Source organism: the organism of the source record quoted next, unplaced genomic scaffold, assembly GCF_019419815.1.
Source record: "Pyrus x bretschneideri cultivar Hongxiangsu unplaced genomic scaffold, Pyrus_bretschneideri_v1 Contig17, whole genome shotgun sequence".
In the NCBI taxonomy this organism is placed as follows: Eukaryota; Viridiplantae; Streptophyta; class Magnoliopsida; order Rosales; family Rosaceae; genus Pyrus; species Pyrus x bretschneideri.
The window spans coordinates 4985530-5004497 of NW_025999468.1; the positions used below are offsets into that span (position 1 = coordinate 4985530).

The 18968-nt window shown below is 37.3% G+C and overlaps 3 protein-coding genes across 4 annotated transcripts; 2 read left to right on the top strand and 1 right to left on the bottom strand.

Moving 5' to 3' along the window:
- The first annotated feature begins 362 nt into the window (after positions 1-362).
- On the top strand, positions 363-5935 carry LOC103928193 (inositol-tetrakisphosphate 1-kinase 3). 2 transcript variants are annotated; one of them, XM_009337198.3, is made up of 10 exons: positions 363-568; positions 1269-1350; positions 1535-1567; positions 3743-3863; positions 4031-4123; positions 4291-4410; positions 4510-4686; positions 5033-5088; positions 5176-5260; positions 5402-5935. In XM_009337198.3, exons 1-10 carry the CDS (start codon positions 399-401, stop codon positions 5488-5490), a joined length of 1026 nt encoding a protein of 341 aa, XP_009335473.2. In that variant the 5' UTR covers positions 363-398; the 3' UTR covers positions 5491-5935. The 2 variants fall into 2 exon arrangements, with proteins under 2 accessions (XP_009335473.2, XP_009335475.2); XM_009337200.3 differs by lacking the exon at positions 363-568 and adding an exon at positions 1781-2174.
- Positions 5936-7242: 1307 nt separating this feature from the next.
- LOC103928192 (50S ribosomal protein 6, chloroplastic) lies at positions 7243-7797 on the bottom strand. Its single transcript, XM_009337197.3, has one exon. It carries the CDS (start codon positions 7738-7740, stop codon positions 7381-7383), a length of 360 nt encoding a protein of 119 aa, XP_009335472.2. The 5' UTR covers positions 7741-7797; the 3' UTR covers positions 7243-7380.
- Positions 7798-9944: 2147 nt separating this feature from the next.
- On the top strand, positions 9945-11980 carry LOC103928190. The gene is made up of 2 exons (XM_009337195.3): positions 9945-10911; positions 11087-11980. Exons 1-2 carry the CDS (start codon positions 10277-10279, stop codon positions 11784-11786), a joined length of 1335 nt encoding a protein of 444 aa, XP_009335470.2. The 5' UTR covers positions 9945-10276; the 3' UTR covers positions 11787-11980.
- Positions 11981-18968: the final 6988 nt, after the last annotated feature.

An 18968-nucleotide genomic window follows, 5' to 3' on the forward strand; every position in this document is an offset into this window, starting at 1 on the left:
CGTAACACTTTGTGCTAATAAAATAAATACACGTAAAAATAAAATAAAAACACGTGACTACAATTTATAGATATCTTCATTTGATTAATACAGAACGTTATCTCGGAAGATAAACCCTGGAAAGCGTGACCATTACAAAGCGCGTGGGGTGGGGGCATCCAAATTCGGATTTACTTGGCACCGTAAGCAAATCATTTACTTTTTTGGTCGGAAGCCAAATCTTATTTAAACTCCTATTTCCACATTTCGTTACACAATTTAAGCACATCACAAAACCACCGTCATCACCTTCACTTGTCTCTGTTCCTCTCTGCCTCTCTCGCTCTCTGTCGCATCAGACGCCATTAAACCTACCAGATCTTCAATACCCAGGAGTTAAATTTTGAAATTATCTTTCCATGGTGAGAGAAATGAGGGAGGAAATGCCGTACGGAATCGAAGAAGGTGGGAGGGAGGAAGAAGGTGGGTTCCCTAATACCAGTCATAAGAGATTGGTGGTGGTGGGATACGCTCTTACCTCTAAGAAGATTAAGAGCTTTTTGCAGCCAAAGCTCGAAGTTTTAGCTAGGTAATTAATATCTGTTTGTGGACATTAATCACAATTTGATAATCTGAAATACCCTTCTGTTTATGTTTTCTGATGTGCCCATGAGGATTGATTTGCGGACTGAATTTGTTGTGACGTGGGGTTTTTCCGATCTGGAATATCCCAGTCCCTACTGTCATTTTTGTTTGGCTGGCGAGAAAGTGAAAGAAAGTTGCGGAATCTTCTTTCTAACCATCAATTATTTCTCAACCAAGTCCTGAGATTTTTTATTTTTTATTCTTTAGGAGTTAAAGGCACACAAAAGTTGTGTGCTTTTAAGTCATTTTCCAATGACCCATTTATTAAAAATGCAATCACGTTTGTAATCTGGGTTTAATCCAAAATATAAAATTGTAAATATGTTTTTATGACTATGCTAATCTGTGTTCATATGCATTTGCCAGAATTTGAATTTCTAACAAGTTTCAAAATCTATGACTATGCTTTGTGTCACTTGGATGTGTACCAAGATTAGTGGTTGAATGTTAAATTTTCTTTTTCAATACTATTCAATTAGTGTGGATTTTTTTCCTTCTCTTAATTTCCTAGTGATGAATAGCTTTGATTCGGAGTTTCCGTGTTGGTTTTATGTCTCTGCTCTTTCAAGTAATGGTGATGTTGTCATGCAGTTTTTACTCAGGTGTTTCCTTACCAAGTGTAAAATGTTGTTTGTTTAATGCAGAAAAAAGGGGATATTGTTTGTTGCTATTGATCATAACAAGCCCCTTTCGGATCAAGGCCCTTTTGACATAGTGCTGCATAAGGTTAGGAAATTTCCTTTAAACAGTTGCTTATCTTGTTTGGTTCCAACCCGTACAAGGTGGGATTTGGTAAAAGTCTTCTTCCCACTGTATTTATTTCACCATACATACCCACTATTGATTTTGGTCTGATAAATGTAGATGGTCAAGAGTAACTCAATACATTTTTATCGTTTCTCTCTTGCAGCTGTCTGGAAAAGAGTGGCGCCAGATTCTTGAGGTTGGTTTCTGTAAATTTCATCATTTTATAGCCTTAAGAACTTATATTCTGGACTGAGTTGTCTTGAAACCACACTTGCTGCTTAAATTCATTATCCTCATCTTGTGCATGACATCATTTATACATTGCACGGGATCAAATAATCACCGACTGGTTGGTTGGCAACCAGAATGTTCATGCTTAGAACTTATTCCTGTCTGACGACACGTGCAGAGTGCTTCTCTTTCCTTCGTCATGAATTATGACTGTAGTTGAGGTCGAGGCCTCAAGCCAGCAAGTGATGATGTTTCTACTTCCATGGCCATCTAGCTGAGTTTTTCAGGTTTTCTAAGCAATTTTCTTGTGGAAGATTCGTGATTCTCTTCAATGGGTTCATGTTTTCAGGGTATAACTTACCCTCACTGTCAGCTGAATGGGAGTTAGCGAACTTGATGTGATGTGAGTGAATTTAGATTTGGTACACCTGCTTTTGAGTGTCTAGGGCGCTATAAGTTCTAGGATAAGGTGTGCAAAACACCCTTCTTCAAAATCCTCTTTCAGACGCTGGTTGTGATGGCTGGTCCAACATTTGGGTGCATTTAGATTGCTGGCCATCGATTATACACTGGTAGGATTACAGCTGCAAACTTTCCTATATTGGCTGGATTGACGTTTTATTTTATAATTTGTAGTTGCTTGTGCCTATGGGAGAGTGTTAAGTAGTAGATTAAACAACGCAGTATGTTTGGTAATTGATTAAAATCTTGAACGACCTCAGCATGAACCATATACAAATTATATCGTGATTTCTGTTATTTTCTTTCCTTCTGTAGCATGTAAACTACTTCTTTATTGTCTAGAAAAAATCCCTGACATTTAAAGGTCATGTGGAATGATGATTATGCAACTAACACTTTGGACTAATCAGAAATATTATTATTTTGGTGGGCTCGATCATAGTCATTGTGATTGCGGGTAATGTGTCCGAAAGCATGGTTATGTTTTCTGGACAAATGTTGTGAGTGTCACTCAATAACTACCTTTTGTTGTTTCTACTGGTGGTTTTCACTTATCAGATTTCCAGTCAGCAATCGATGATCTATGTTGTGTACAATTGACCCATTGTCAGCAGCCTGTATTAGGCTTATAGTTTTATGAAACTTCAGTTAGCATGTAATTAACATTGTAAATCTTGTCATGCAGTACTTTAGTTCTTTCTCTATGTATCTTGGAAATTGTTTGATTTTCTATCAGTATAATGAATTCTAATCTTCAGATCCAAAACACTGAGTTTAATAGGAAGTGAATATTAACATGTCCATTGTGTCCCAAATAGGATTCTTTGGTTCTAAGACCTGTAATCAGTTACAGTAAACACAATTTATTCAATCTGATATAAGATCAATTACTTTTTTTCTCTGCTTATGCCTGCTAGTATTTCAAAACCTTAATGAGGACATACTGTGTTCATCTTCCGTTACTTTAGGTTTGTACTACAACTTTAATAAGTTATTAAAAGGGTTTAAGAAGGAATATTTTACGTCTGCCAAAAGGTGGAAATTCTGGTGAAAGTTGATTGATCATTGTTTCTGTGTTAGACTACTCTATTTGACTATTTTCTTAGTTATACATCTTTGTGATCAGTAACAATGATTTTTGTTCAGTTTTTCTTTGTGCTGAATAACTAGGGAAGGGGGTGCATATATATATCCACATTCAAGTTGTTTTCTGGAACAATGGTTGCACAATCCAATGCTGTTTTAAACGGACATTCAAGTCCTTGTCAAATTTTTAGACCAGAACGACTCTCGTCCCCCTCGTCATTTTTTGTCCATGCACTGCACTGTCGTTGTATGCAAAAGACTCAAGTATTTATACAGAACACTGTATTTTGTTTGCTTTCTTCTCCACTTATGTTCTATGTATGATTCATCATGGCCTAAGTTCATTTTTGTCTTTGTAGACATATGATATGGACTGGAATTATATGTTTGCTTTAAAGGTGATAGATAACATCTTTTGCACAGTCCAGTTTTTTTTGTTTGTTTGTTTGTTCGTTTGTTTGAGGGGTACTGTTACTGGAATTTGGTTCGATTGCTTTACTCTTTTAAATCATTATTGTTTTGTATTATTTGTTATGTACTCTGTAGAATTTGGGTTATACTCCCTTGACAACCCTTTTTCTTCCTTTTATAGGACTATAGGCAAACACACCCAGAAGTCACCGTTCTTGATCCTCCTGATGCCATACAACGTTTACACAATCGTCAATCCATGCTCCAGGCTGTTGCCGATTTGAACTTGTCTGATTCTTATGGTAACTTCTGTGCCTTTTGTTCAAATGTTGGATTACCTAAGATTAGTATTTTGCTTGAACTTTGGCTCACATGTTTTAGGCTGAGAGTCCGGTTAAATTATAAGCGTGGCAACTGAAATTTTGTCCTTGGTGATGCTAAAAGTAGTTGTATTGATGAATTCGTGCAGGCAAAGTTGGGGTTCCCAAACAGTTGGTTGTTAAAAAAGATGCATCATCCATCCCTGATGCTGTTACAAATTTTGGGCTGAAACTACCCATTGGTATGCTTAATGTATCGTAGTAACTAGTTATAGTAAACTATCAGGACCATATGCTTACCTGTTGGTGTTATGTTACTTAAGTATTTTCTGTTAGGAGACATAAGTTCCATATCTGTAATTTTTTCTGGCCGGTCTTTTTTGATAAATGTACTGATTTTATGTTTCAGTTGCGAAGCCACTGGTCAATGATGGAAGTAAAAAGTCACATGAATTATCACTTGCTTACGATCGGTACTCTCTCCAAAAGCTTGACCCTCCTCTTGTTCTTCAGGAGTTTGTAAACCATGGTATGCAACTAAGATCCGTATAGTTTCTTATCATTATGTCCTGAATAGCACCACACGCATATACTAATTATTGAACTTTCACTTCTTTCCTGGTTATAGGAGGTGTTCTTTTTAAAGTCTATATAGTTGGTGAAGCTATAAAAGTTGTCAGGCGTTTCTCTTTACCGGATGTTACCAAACGAGAGCTCTCCAAAACGGCTGGAGTATATCGTTTTCCAAGGGTTTCTTGTGCTGCAGCATCAGCAGAAGATGCAGATCTGGACCCATGCATTGCTGGTGAGTTTTCCTGTCCAGGAATTCAGGTTCTTCGATTGCATGTTTACAAGTTTTGCATTTACTGGCTTTCAAACATAAAGTTTGTGTTTTTTTGGATGGATTTTGGACTCTTGAATATAATTTGGCATTGGTTAAAAAAACACAAATTAAATTGGCTGGTCGTTGGTATTTGAAATTGAAGGAGTTGAGCCGGCAACTGAGGAATGAACACTGAAATTCAACAATTTGTCTTTTATCTTTTTTGTTAGGCTCCAATTACTATAGCAGTGGTTTTGAAATTTCTATCTTGGCTGTGAAGTTTAAATGCAGGCCTCTCTAATACGTGTAATTACTATTTTTCTTGCAGAACTTCCTCCGCGACCATTACTTGAGAAACTTGCCAAGGAACTTCGCCGTCGACTGGTAACTCACACTTGTCAATGGTTTTATGCCATGGCCAGGTTGATGCATGGAAGTTGGAATTAATGAGTTTGTCCTGTCATTATATAGGGTCTGCGATTGTTCAACTTGGATATGATCCGAGAGCATGGGACCAGTGATCGGTTTTATGTCATTGACATTAACTACTTCCCAGGCAAGTGAATTATCTTTCTCAGTTATCATTTGACGGCTGACTGAGTTCAGCGTATTATTTACAACAGTATGTTGATTTTACCGATCGCACAAACAGAAGTCATTTGTATGGTTATTTAACTGGCCTTGAATTTTTTTGCAGGGTATGGAAAAATGCCGGAATATGAGCACATATTCACGGACTTCCTCTTAAGCCTGGTGAAGGGGAAGCACAAAAAGAGATCTGGCTGAAAACTTTTCCATCGACTCTGCTTCAAGGTGACAGTCTTAACGCAGATAGCAGAGCACCTCAATAAGATTCTGCAGGGCAAGGTTCCGTCCCACGTACAGTGACTGGTGTGGATCCCTGCCGATGGCTGATGGAGGATGGTTGTCCGTACATTCAAGCTGCTAACGGGAGATGTTCAGCCTGGAATAATGCTTCATGTACAGAGTTCTCATAAATCTAACGGCTCTGTTTGTTGGTCGTTTTCTTCCTACTCGCTTGCGATGTTGGCAGGTAACGTAAGCAGCTGCTGATTACACAATCACATAATTTGTCGGGCTTTTTATGTAGGACGGGCATATGTCCCTGCGATGTATCAGTTTAATTTCGGATTTAATCTGCATTTTCATTTTTGAAGCTAATAGAGATCGAAAAGATGCAAATCTAGTATCTTTTCGTTGCTTTAACTGATCCCTTATCTATTTCTTGAAAGTTTTGGCATGGTTGAGGCATGCCTTACGATGCACCATCGTTTCCATTAACGTAAACGAACTTTTAGAACACGAAAACCGCGGTGATTCGAGGGCTCGATTGTTTCTGTCGGTATCATCCGGGTTCCGGTTGCGCCTTATTATAGTCTGGTGATCAAATTGTGATCATGTTAGATTGTGTGTTGGTTTCACGCCAACAATCAAAGGGCTGGTTTGGTATTGCTCTGCTTTAAAAAAAAAAAATTGTTTCTTCTGTGCTGTGAGAATAAGTAGTTATGAAATAAAGCAGCAGAGTGTTTGATAAACTTTTTTGTAAAAGTGTTTTTGAAAAAAAAAAAAAAAAAAGCAGACTTTTTTGTAAAAGTGTTTTTGAAAAAAAAAAAAAAAAAAGCAGTAGTATTATAGTGTTTGATAAACTTTTATGTAAAACAGATGTGAACAAAACTGATTTTTCAAAGTTGGGTTATGCAGCTTTGTGTTTTTGGTTTTTTTTTTTCACCTAAAACTGTGAAAAAAAGTTGAATTTGAATGTTTACCAAACATAAAAAAAAGGCCCAACTTTTTTTGGTAGTCATTTTTTTTCAGAATCAACTCAGTACCAAATTAAAACAAAATCTACGTATCTCTATGCCTTGCGTCCATATCAAGAAATGAAAATCGTGTTAAGATTTTCAAGACTAACCAAAATTCTGTTGAATTTAGTAGATTGTGCTGATTTCGAGTTCGTATCAAGCAACTCGGACCCCCTGTTTGTATTAAATTCGTGTTTTATTATCGTGTCATCCTGAATTATCGTTATTTTATGGTACGTTTGAACGGTGAAAATAAACTTTTAATTTTGACAAAAGTTAAGATTCTCTGAAAGCTAATTCGCTTGTTTGGATTACCAAGCAATGCAGATGGAGACTTGAGAGTTTTAAAATTATAAATCTGAAGTTTAAATTTCAGCATTTAAAATATCGGTATTAGTAAAAATGTTGATATGTAATTTTGGGTAAATACCGACAGATATCAATATTGGTTGCTTTTTATAAAAATGATAAAAATTTTAAATAAAACTTTAGTGAACACCAAACACTAGATTAAACGAGATATAAAAATTCTTCTGATATTTAACTAATATGTTGAAAATATCGTCAATTTAGTCAAAATTTTAAGAATTTCTCCACTGTAAAGTGAGGCTTAGATTTCACTCCCCCTTCCATATCCTTCTCTGATTTTTTTTCGATATTCCCCCATTTCTGCACTTGCATTTTGAAATCTAAAGATTCCTAATATCCAAACAAATGAGTACAAATTCTAATAATTCAATTTAAACAAGTAAATTTAAATTTAAATTAAACAAACAGAAAACAAACTTCAAATCTCCAAACTTAAATTAAACAAAACAGAGCATAATAACATGGATTAATTGAGGTAGAATGACTACTCAGTGGAGGAGGACTCTTCCGGAGAAGATGCAGAAGCAGAAGCAGCTTCGTCGGCACTAGAGAGCAAGGTCCACTCGGCAGGGAGAGGAGGGAGGGGAGCGTACACAGTGGGCTTGCGCTTAATGTCCCACGGCTGCGTTTTGCGCGGCCGAGTCTTCCGGTGGTGCGCAGTCGCCTTCTTCTGTGGCCTTGACGAGCACTCTATCACCAACCCACCACCACCGCCGCCGTTACCGGTGGTTGAGCCGCGCCATGGGGCCGAACTGGTCACACCAAACGAGGTCGTCGCAGATGGGTTCTTCACGGGCACACCCACCGCCACGAATTGAGACCCCAACACAGCTGAGACTGACATCTTCGCTTCGCTTGGGTTGCTCTTGCTTTGCTCCTCTGTTGGTTCGTTCGGAGATAACGTTGAGGATACCACATTTATCCTTATTTGTCTTGGACCTTGGTGTCGGCTTTTGGTGTTTAAATGGGCCTTTTGCTTTGGTCGTTGGGTCCAATTGAACAGTATGAGCAGCTACCTATCTAGCCCAACACATTACTTTTGTTTCCTTGAGCGTAACGATATCAATTTTGTTATCATTTACGAAAAAGTATAAACTTCAAATACAACATCGTAGATTAAATTCGAAGGATCCTCACACAAAAAAGATTCTAAGCGAAAAAAGTCAACTTGGCTAATCTAATGGACATCATGTTGTCACTTAGTACTACAGTCTATTTTCTCTTTATGTGTTAGTGAGAGGTCTAAAATTTGAACGGCAAATTTGAACCACACTTTTACTAACCCATTGTGAGGTACAAGTACACCCACAATCCTCACCCCTTAGTATAAATTATATCGTTTGTTTAAAAAAAAAAAAAACCACCATATCAATGGCCTTTTAGATTTCCATCAAATTCAAAAAAAAAAAAAAGGGCGCCACCAGAAGGTACTTAAATCAATGCATCACAGTTGAGCTATACTGAAGATTAATGAGGTCAGAGAACACTTGAAAAGTCTTACATTTAAGGATAGAGAAATCATAGCTGGTGTTTTCTGCAACCTCTATGTTTCAGTTGATGAACGTAGCCAAGATATGGTGGAGAATTTTGCGTGGGATTACCGTCAACAAGTATACAAGTAAGGTAATGTCGAATCTGGTGTCAAGCCTTAATTTGTTTGTGAAACACTTGATATAGAGAGTCATTTCCAAATCAATAGTTGATTGGATCATGGGGCCCGTTGTAGCAGCTCTACTGACAACACAAACGATTGTATGACACGACAGTTTTATAGCAGTTGGATTTTCAACAGCCAAATGATCCTAATTGTATAAAAAAATTAAAAAAAAATTACCATTGGTACATCGTGGCATTTTTGAGTGCGTTATTTTCATATTAGTAGAGAAATCAACGGCTAGGATTAATGTAACCGTAAAAAATAAAAATAAAAATAAGAAAATGTTAAAAATTGATTACTATTTTATAAATGCTTAATCATCTTCTTCATCTCCAATGTCACGAGAAATTTTTTATTGTGACGGAAACTCGTGTGGTACATAACGTGTTTTTATGTAAATGGTGAAATTTTTTATTTTTTAAGTTATTAACCTTTTAATACATATATCTCACTATTTATATAGTGACACATAATGTACCACATTATGTGTCGATCACATTAAAAAATCTTTGGTCACGTCACGACTCAATATTTATGAATCACAACTGGATGGTACACATGGCGTTCGAGGGATCCATCACTTGTGAACAAAGTTGGGTAGTTGGGAATTGGATTCCTCTTGAGCAAATAGTGGGGATCCTCATGATCATCCGACACGGACCATTAGATTTTGATCAAACGGTTACAAAAATAGGATCCCTCTAAAAATTATAATAATTGTAACCATTAGATTAAAATCTAACGGTCCGTATTGTGTGGTCATGAGGATCTTTACTATTTGCTCAGGAGCGGATTCAATTCCAGTTAGTTGGGCAAAAATAAATAAATAAAAGACCCACGTGTTTGCCCGTCTGTCATCGTGTGGCACAGGGGGAAGAAACAGCACACAGATTTGCTGGTCACACACTTCGCGTACAGAGCCGGAGATTCCATCCTCTCCTAATCCCATAGCTGGAGAGATTAAATACCCTTATTAATATTACAGAGTAGACAGCAAAGCTTAGCAGTGTGAGTTTGTAATTAAACAAGATATAAAATAATTGGTTATTTCGATGAAGCCAAATAAGATGAAATTATGATGGTCAGACCATCTTGGGTTAAATCACACGAAGTGCATCCTTAAGTTCTCGAATTAGTAAAAGAGTCATTCAATATTACAGTTTGATGGTATTTAATTTTATTTAGAAATGAAAAATTTTATGTTTAAATCAGATGATAAATTAGATATCAAATTAAGTTATCTATTACGTGATTTTACCGAACTTTTTCTTTTATTAATGTAAAAATATCGATTTATTAAAAAAAAATTACGGAAGAGACACAGAATAGGTTTATAGGCGGCAGTGAAAAGACAGGTGGCTTGGGTTAGACTCAGAGAGATGGGGCCCCACTAGAGGAGAGAGAAAAAGGGGAGAGAGAGAGGAGAGAGAATTGTTTCTATTCCTCCACAATCCTGAAAATGGCGTAAACTTCGTCCGAGCTGGCAGCGAGGGCAGGCTGTACCCAGCTGTCTCCCAACCCCAAATTAAAATAAAATAAAAATATACAATCTCACCAGTAACCCTCTTTGCACTTTCCAATTAAGAAACTCCAAATCCAAATCCAAACCCCAACCAGAAATCAATGGCGGCAGCAGCATTAGCATTTGCTACAAGACTCCACTGAGACAGAAAAGAGCATAACCATTTACTGTGATTCGATTTGATTTGATTTTGTAGCTTAAATGGATCCATGCCCATTTGTGCGGGTCACAGTGGGCAATCTGGCTCTCAAGATCCCCGTCGCCTCCAAGCCCGCCAGCTCCGTCGTCCACCCTTCCTCCTCCCCGTGCTTCTGCAAGATCAAGTTCAACAACCTCAACATCCCCCCTCAGAACGCCGTCGTCCCTTGCCTACATCCCGACACCCAAACCCTCGACAACCCCGCCACGGCCGCAACCTTCCACCTCAGCAAGTCCGATCTCGACCGCCTCGCCTCCAAGTCCATCTTCTCCTCCAGGCTCTGCCTCAAAATCTCCATCTACACCGGCCGCAGGGGCACCACCTGCGGCGTCAACTCCGGGAGGCTGTTGGGCCGGGTTTCGGTTCCCTTGGATCTGGCGGGAACCGAGTCCAAGCCCAGCGTTTTCCATAACGGGTGGGTCTCCGTGGGAAAAGGGGCCAACAAGGGCGGGTCGTCGGCTCAGTCCCAGTTCCATTTGAATGTGAAGGCCGAACCCGACCCGAGATTCGTGTTCCAGTTCGACGGCGAACCCGAGTGTAGCCCGCAAGTGTTTCAGATCCAAGGCAACCTCCAGCAGCCAGTCTTCACCTGCACGTTCAGTTTCAGAACACCCGCCGACCGCACTCAGAGATCCAGGTACAATTCCCTCTTTCCAATTTGGGTTTCAGTTTGAATTTTTTGTTTGCCTTACGACGACGTTTTGTTCAATGCTCGTCTGAATTGAATCGATCCCGTTAATTCTCTTTACGTAGATGCCAATGGTTCAAATCTCAGTTTAATTTTGTATTCCCATTTTGCCCTTTGTTTTCAGGTCGTTACAGTCGGACCAAGGCAGCTCTCGGAGCTGGCTAAGCTCGTTCGGGAGCGAGCGAGAGCGACACGGAAGGGAACGAAAGGGCTGGTCGATTACGGTCCACGACCTCTCCGGGTCGCCTGTGGCTGCAGCCTCGATGGTCACGCCCTTCGTGGCCTCGCCCGGGTCGGACCGCGTCAGCCGGTCCAACCCAGGCTCCTGGCTCATTCTCCGGCCCGGCGACAACACCTGGAAGCCCTGGGGACGCTTGGAGGCCTGGCGCGAACGAGGTGGCGCCGACGGCCTCGGTTACCGCTTTGAACTCATTCCCGACACCAGCGGCGCCGGCGTCGTGTTGGCGGAGTCCACTCTCAGCTTAAACAAGGGCGGGAAATTCGTCCTGGATCTCGGGTCAGGGTCCAGTAACCGAGCCGGCCCAAATTCTCCGGGTTGTAGCCCGAGGGGAAGCGGGGACTTCGGCTACGGGTTGTGGCCTTTCTGCATGTACAGAGGGTTTGTGATGTCGGCGAAGGTGGAAGGGGAGGGGAGATGCAGCAAACCTGCGGTGGAGGTGAGCGTGCAGCACGTGAACTGCACGGAGGACGCAGCGGCTTTCGTGGCATTGGCCGCAGCCGTTGATCTGAGCATGGATGCCTGCAGGCTTTTCTCGCAGCGGCTGAGGAAGGAGCTGTGTCAGCAGTCGGATCTGGTCGGCTGACTGGGATGAACAACGTTGTCGTTTTATGGGGGTTTGGTCCTTTTTTGTACTAACGAACAGACTGATGAGGGATAATGTGTAGGTGTGTATAGTGAGAGGAGAGAGAGAGAGAGGGCACACTTTGTTTTTAATCGTGTGGCTATTGTTTAATTTTCCCTTTTAGTTTTTAAATGAAGGGTTTGATTTAGTTGCAATTTTTTTTATTATTTGATGAATGACATTGGAGTCCCTGACTTAAAAAAAAAAAAAAAAAGGTAAATTACATTTTACATTCTCATGCAATTATTATATTTTTAAAATATTTTAATTTTATATCTTTACTATTATTTGATTTCAATTCCGTACAATCGTCTTAATTTTTGTTATATTTTCAATTATCTGCTTATGTAAATCTCACGAGCCCATATATACATGTGTGATATGTGGATTAAAAAATAATAAAATGATTTTTAATTAAAGAAGGGCTCTCTCCTTCTCCAACCCATCCTTTCCTTTTTCTCTTCTTCTTTTGGCCTCCGCCCACCCCTCACTCTCATCTTCGCCTCACCCGAAACTGCCTACAAAACGACATCTAAATATGAAGAGGTAAAATGTAATTTACCTTAAAAAAAATGTTTGATGTTAGTTTTGGTTTTGGATTAGTGAAATAGTTTAAATGTGGATTAGCTGTGATCCAATTGTTGGCACAGCTAAGCATATTAATTAGTTTAATATTAGCTGCTTTTCCGTGTTTGTAATCTAGTATAAAGTAGTGATTAAATGATTAAGTTTTATGTATACGCAATCATGTATGTTTGAAGATTTGAGTAAGGGAAGGGCGTGCACGCTATGTACTTATTCTGTTTTTGTTTTTTTTTCTTTTTAACGAAATAAATAAAACTGAATAATTTGTTTTGATGTAATAATACAGGGTAAATTGTAATTTGACTATCTGAATTATTACTTCAGTTAAAATTAATTTCTTAAACTATTTTTTTTGGTAAATTAACCTTTTGAATTGTTTGAAATCAGCTAATTGACTTTTTACAGTTAAATTTTATCTATTATTCCATCAAATTCAAAAGTACATTAATATTTTTATCATTACTATTACTTGTCAATTATAAACATCAAAATAATTATGACATTATTTTCATCATCAGTATTAATTGTCAGCTATAAATTATAATCACCAAAATAATTATGACATTATTTTCATCATCAGTATTAATTGTCAGCTATAAATTATAATCACCAAAATAATTATGACATGGACTCAAAATAATTAAAAAACGCGAATGTGAAATATTTTCTAAACTTTGGTGAAGGCTATGCGCTCAGTACTGTCCGGTGAAGTGGAAGTTAATTAATTAAATAAAAGCAGAGGAATTATTAATTAATGTGGATGATAGCTGTAATGCGCTTTTGATGGAGGGATTATCATATCTTATTGGCTTGCTCGTGTTTGGCTTTGTTTGGTTGGGAGGATTGGTTTTATACAACAATTATATCATAATTTGGTTGTGATTTGTTATGACTTTTGGAACTGTCAGTGTCAGGCTGTCAGCCACCATTATTCCTTATTTAAATTATGGCTCAAAAAAGATATTAAAAGATAAATATCAAATGTTAATTTGATGGTTAACGTGGTAATGTTAGATTTTCTTTACTTCCAATCAATATGTTTTTTTGTTATAAATGATACTTGTATGATCCATTTTAAAAAGATATCAATTAAAATAAAATTTAAAGATCTATAATTAACGCATTAATTGGAGTCACACAATAATATAATTAAAAATAATTTGACATCATCTTTTCTCATATGTCAAACTGACATACGAAAACTCATATGTCAATCCACTTTGACATCATCTTTTCTCATATGTCAAACTGACATACGAAAACTCATATGTCAATCCACATAGAATTGACATATCGGTTAGAGCTTGCTCTTACCTTCAAATTTGATTACATGACATTCCACTTATGATTTGACATCTCATTTAGAGATGGTCTAAACTACATTCCTAGGGTTTAGCTAACTTCTAGAATTATGATATGAATACAGTGAGTAGGTATCTATTTCGAAAATTCATAAGATTAATAGTCAGATGATGGCCCAGGCCGTTTCTCTTGTAATGTCTGCGTTAGTGGTGGAGTTAGAATTTTAGATTAGGAAGGGCCTTTGACAAATGTTAAAAAAGCAAAAAAAAAAAAGCGCAACAATATATACCGCCAATAATGCAACAACGTTACAACCGCTCATGAATCCCTCTCTCACACTCGCAAATTCATTTCTCTACCGTCGTCTAGTCATTGTCTCATTCATCATCTAGTCATTGTCTGAGTCACTACTTTGATACTTTAGATTTTTGGTCTGATTCTGATGTTTATTTGCTCGCTGACGACAATGTTGATTTTTCAATTCCACTCCATTTCATCAGTACATTATGGCCAGTTGGGAGTTTTTTTTTTCTTTTCTGAGTACAATGATATATTTTATACTAAGGGAGGGGGAGTTCGGCTATGCCACATAATGAGCAACCTAATTTGGTATAGAATTCTCCATCCATGAGATTCAAACCTAAGACCTCTCACTTACAAGTGAAGAAGAATACTATCAGACCGTAGTACTGAGTGGCTTGGCCAGTTGAGAGTTGATTGGCAAATAAAACAACCTAATAGAAAGGGCTAACAAGAACATAAAAATTGCACATGGATGTCAGTAGAATTCAAGCTTGTCAACAACCACCAGAACCATGTGAAAACAATTAAACTCTAGGAGAAAAAGCTCTCCGTGAAAAAAATGTCAGGGTAGGTCGAGGATCATTCTTGTCCCTTTATGGCTCTGCCTCGCGAGACATTATTTTATCAAACAAAGGTCATGATTCTACCTGCTTATTCTATTTACCATCGCTTAAAGCTCTCCGTGAAAATAATGTCAAGGTAGGTCAAAGACCATTCTTGTTCCTTTATGGCTCCGCCTCGCGAGACATTATTTTATCTCGGAGTCACGTTCACCACTGCAGTCCGCTGCATCAATCAGTCTTGTTTGTTGGAGTGGGGTGGAAGTCGCGAGAGAGAGCAGCCATAGAGGGAGCTGTCAAAAGCTTTTTTGTTGGAAAAAAGGAATAAATGTAGGGTGGGGAGAACTCACTACTACAGTGTCTTGTATGTTCAATTTTATTTATTGAATTTATTGCTCTCTGTTAGTTAAATTTTCAATAGTCTAACCTGCTTGGTAGTAAGCAAATATATTATATTCGACTCAAATTTGATCGTTCATTTTTCGTACTATTGAGTAATTTGGGCTATTAAAAGAGAAAAAAATTCATAGGAACTGAAGCATAACCAATTCAAAAAAGATTTTACAATTTACATGAGTAAAAATTGGTACGCGACAAAAAATGAGACTAATTGTTGCTAAAAATCTGCGCCATGCGATTGAAAATTTAATAAAAATCACCTTTTTAAAATTCAAAATAAGAAGAAAAAAACTTTAACAGAAGTTTTTTGGTACGCGTGACCCACATCACAACAATAATGAGTCCTCCTAACCATGTCACACAAACAGTTTTAATGGAATTTGTTGATACGAGACAAAGTGAGACACGAGTTGGATTTTAGCAAATCAAGTGACACAATATAACACACACAAAAGAGCAATTGGTCTGCGGGTGGACGACTTTGCAATTATGCATCTTGACGAGTACAAGTAATTATTCACTGGTATAAAACCTTATATGGTTCAAATTTATTGTTCATTCAACAAAATCTGTACACTTTATTGGGACCAAATTCAAAAAATCTGTCCAGTTAAATACTTAAATTGGTGATGTTCCATGAATGTGCCTCTTTAATTTTATAGACCAATACAATCTCTCGAACATTTGCTTGAAAACTGCACTATTTCTTGTGGCCTTCTCTCACGGACCTGGGGATAGGGTACTCTTTCACCGGCTCCATCTCTGGGATTGTGTTTTCTAAATTTGGATCCTCTCTGAAAATTAGTGTACGGATTCTAAGGACCAGAAAATTTGAACCCTTGGTATGGAAGTCACATATTTTAATAAAAGAGAGATAAGCGCATTGGAGAAAAAAAGTGTAAAAATCAATTTTCCCAATCACAGTGTTACTATTATCACATTTTCTTATTCCTACTAGTTGGCCTCTAAGTATGGAAGTCACATATTTACCAATGCTTATAACCATAACTAGTTTTCAAATCTAAATATAAATTGTGAAAATTAATTGATTCTTAATTCAGTTCAATCTTGCAGTCATTTGATCACTTTAAGGATAGCTTAAAATTGACACATTCAGAAGCATGTCGAATTTACGATCAGTAGATAATCTAGTTGAACAAAATTTCAAAACAAGGAGACTGAAATTTGGGGAAGGGATCCTGAGAGAATCCCTTCCACCAAATCCTGTCAATCAACAAATCCGGGTCTTTGAAATTTGATCCAACGGCTAAAGTTATTATAACTTTTAAAGGGGTCCCTTGTTTTTAGCCGTTAGGATCAAATTTCAAGAATCTGAATTGGTTGATTGCCAGGATTTGATGATAGGGATTCGGAAGAAGATCCCTTTCCGAGATTTGGGGCCTCTTCCGACACTAAAAGGAGAATTATCACCAGTTGAATAGTTAACTAATCAATCTAGTTATTTTTATACTTAAAATAGTAAATTATGAAAAATCACTTACCCACTTTTGGAAAATAATACTTTTTGTCCATAATTCTTAATTCATCACACTAGCAAGTGACAACTCAAGTTGTTTGTTATATTCTCTTTCTAATCAGATTGGATTGAAAGTCCCTGGTTTTTGTTTGTTGTCATTACCTTTTCTTAAATAAAAAAAAAAAAAAACTAGTTAATGGTTTTGCTACAACAGTCAATCTTTTTAGAGATAGAAAAGACTCATAGAGACTATTTAGAATATCAAACAAACGATATTATCTAATATTCTAGATAGCACAAATTAATTCTTCAAATCCAGCAAAATATCTATTCACAATACAACGGGTGTAGCTTTAATACAAGAGAACTTTAACGAAAAGCTTCCGGTACTGTTCATTTTAATGAAAAATCACATTTTAACACTAAAATGTCAATTTTGATATTATTCACTTTACCCTTTATTTTGTCATTATCTTTAAAACTTAAAGTTTTTAAACCATTTCCATTAGTTTTTCTTTAATACAATATGCCATTCAATATTTGAGTGTTTTCGCCTTCTCGCACAAAAAGGTATTCTCCTTTCTTCTTCTTTTTCGAATTCCTGCATTGAATAGTGGGCAGGGCATGAATTTCGCCCATTTCAGAATGCCAGTAGTAGATGAGTATATGTGAATGGGATGGGAAATCCCGAAAATATTTTGATTTTCCCAAGTTTCAGTCAATCGAGATAATCGGTTTGGTTTTGGGTTTTTTTTTTTCTTTCTTCCCAAACCATTCAATTCGGTTTTCAGCATGATAATTTCGATTCTGAAAACATCCTTATCCAAAACTGTTTAGATCTTTTATTTTCTTATTTATTAATTTTCTGTATCATTCAATGTTATAAAGTAGTGAAGAAAAATCCAATACACCAAGCCGATTTTTTTTTTTTTTGAATAAGCGATATTATCTATACTATAGGGAGGGGTGTGCTTAGCCTCACAATGAGCTAGCAATAATATGGTTCAAATTCGCCTCTGGCGAGAATCGAACCTGAGACTTCTCACTTACAAGTGAAGAGGAATACCACTATACCGTAGTACTAAGTGACATCAACCAAACCGAATTAAGTAACAAAGGAAGTTGAAATAGTAGGCTTTTTGAGCTTTCTACACATCATTTTGTTTGCAAAAAAAATTGTAAAATATTCAATTTGAAGTGTGGATGTTAACAACAATCCAGTTGGAAATGCTTTCAAATTATGAGCGTCTCGCACCCACACCTGATCTTTTGCAGTCACACTTGTCTGTATCAAATAAACACCACTGCTGCTTGAAACTCACACAAGAATCATAAAGTCGTGTGTACATGTACCAATCTGCAGCTCAACCCATGTTCTGCAAAACTAATTTTTTTTTTTTGTGATATGCAATTTTCTTGCTTTGTCGTGCTTTGAAGGAAGTCCCCAGGAGTAAGGAAAAGAAAGGAAAAAAGGAAAAAAGGAAAAGAAAAAAAAAGGAAAAGAGAAAAAATATATATATATATATATTTTTTTTGGGCTACTGTTTGTTTTTCTAGGGTCTCACATTGTTTGACCTAGTTGGTTTGGAATCTTGGCCCTATCAATCATCTCAGACGCTGCATTAAACTCACACAGAGCAATGACATGTTGGACTCGTCATCCCCGCTGTAATGAGTCGTGTGCATTGATTGCCGAAGTTAAGGTAGATTCTAATCATATAAGTAATGATGATAAGGTTTTAAAGGTTTCTGCATCTGTTTCGAATAATATATGAATAATTGATTCTGGTGCTACTGAACACATGACTTATGATTCTAGACAGGTATAAACACTAAACCCATCCACCAAAACTAACATGAGTGTTGCTAATGCTAATGTTGCCCCCATTATTGGGGAATGTGCTGTCTCTCTTTATGATACCCTTAATCTTGATTATGTACTTGTTGTTCATTCTCTTGACTATAATTTATTATCTGTTTCTCAAATAACTGTTGCCCTACATTGCTTGTATTTTTTGGCCTTCCATTTGTGTTTTTAAGGATATTCAGACTTGCAAGACGATTGGTTATGATATTAAGAAGGGAAATCTCTACTATTTGGAACTGACATCGAATAGTACCCGAATGTTGACTCAAGCTCTTGCCGTGGAAGGATCTCAGGGGGAGAAGAATAAAGCTTCGGAGGTTTGGTTGTGGCATCGTCGACTTGGACATGCTTTTTTCAGTTATCTACGAAGGTTGTTTCCTAGCTTATTTGTTCATAACGATGTTTCTAGCTTTAAATGTGGTGTTTGTGAATTGGCTAAAAGTCATCGTACTTCATTTCTGTCCAGTTTGAGTAAAAGTTAAGTTCCATTTATGATAATTCATTCTAATGTGTGGGGGCCCTCTAAAACTGCTACATTTGGTGGTGCTCATTGGTTCGTTACTTTTATTGATGATTGCACACATATGACTTGGGTTTGTTTAATGAAGTCCAAAAGTGAAGTTCCTTCTTTGTTTCAACGATTTCACAAA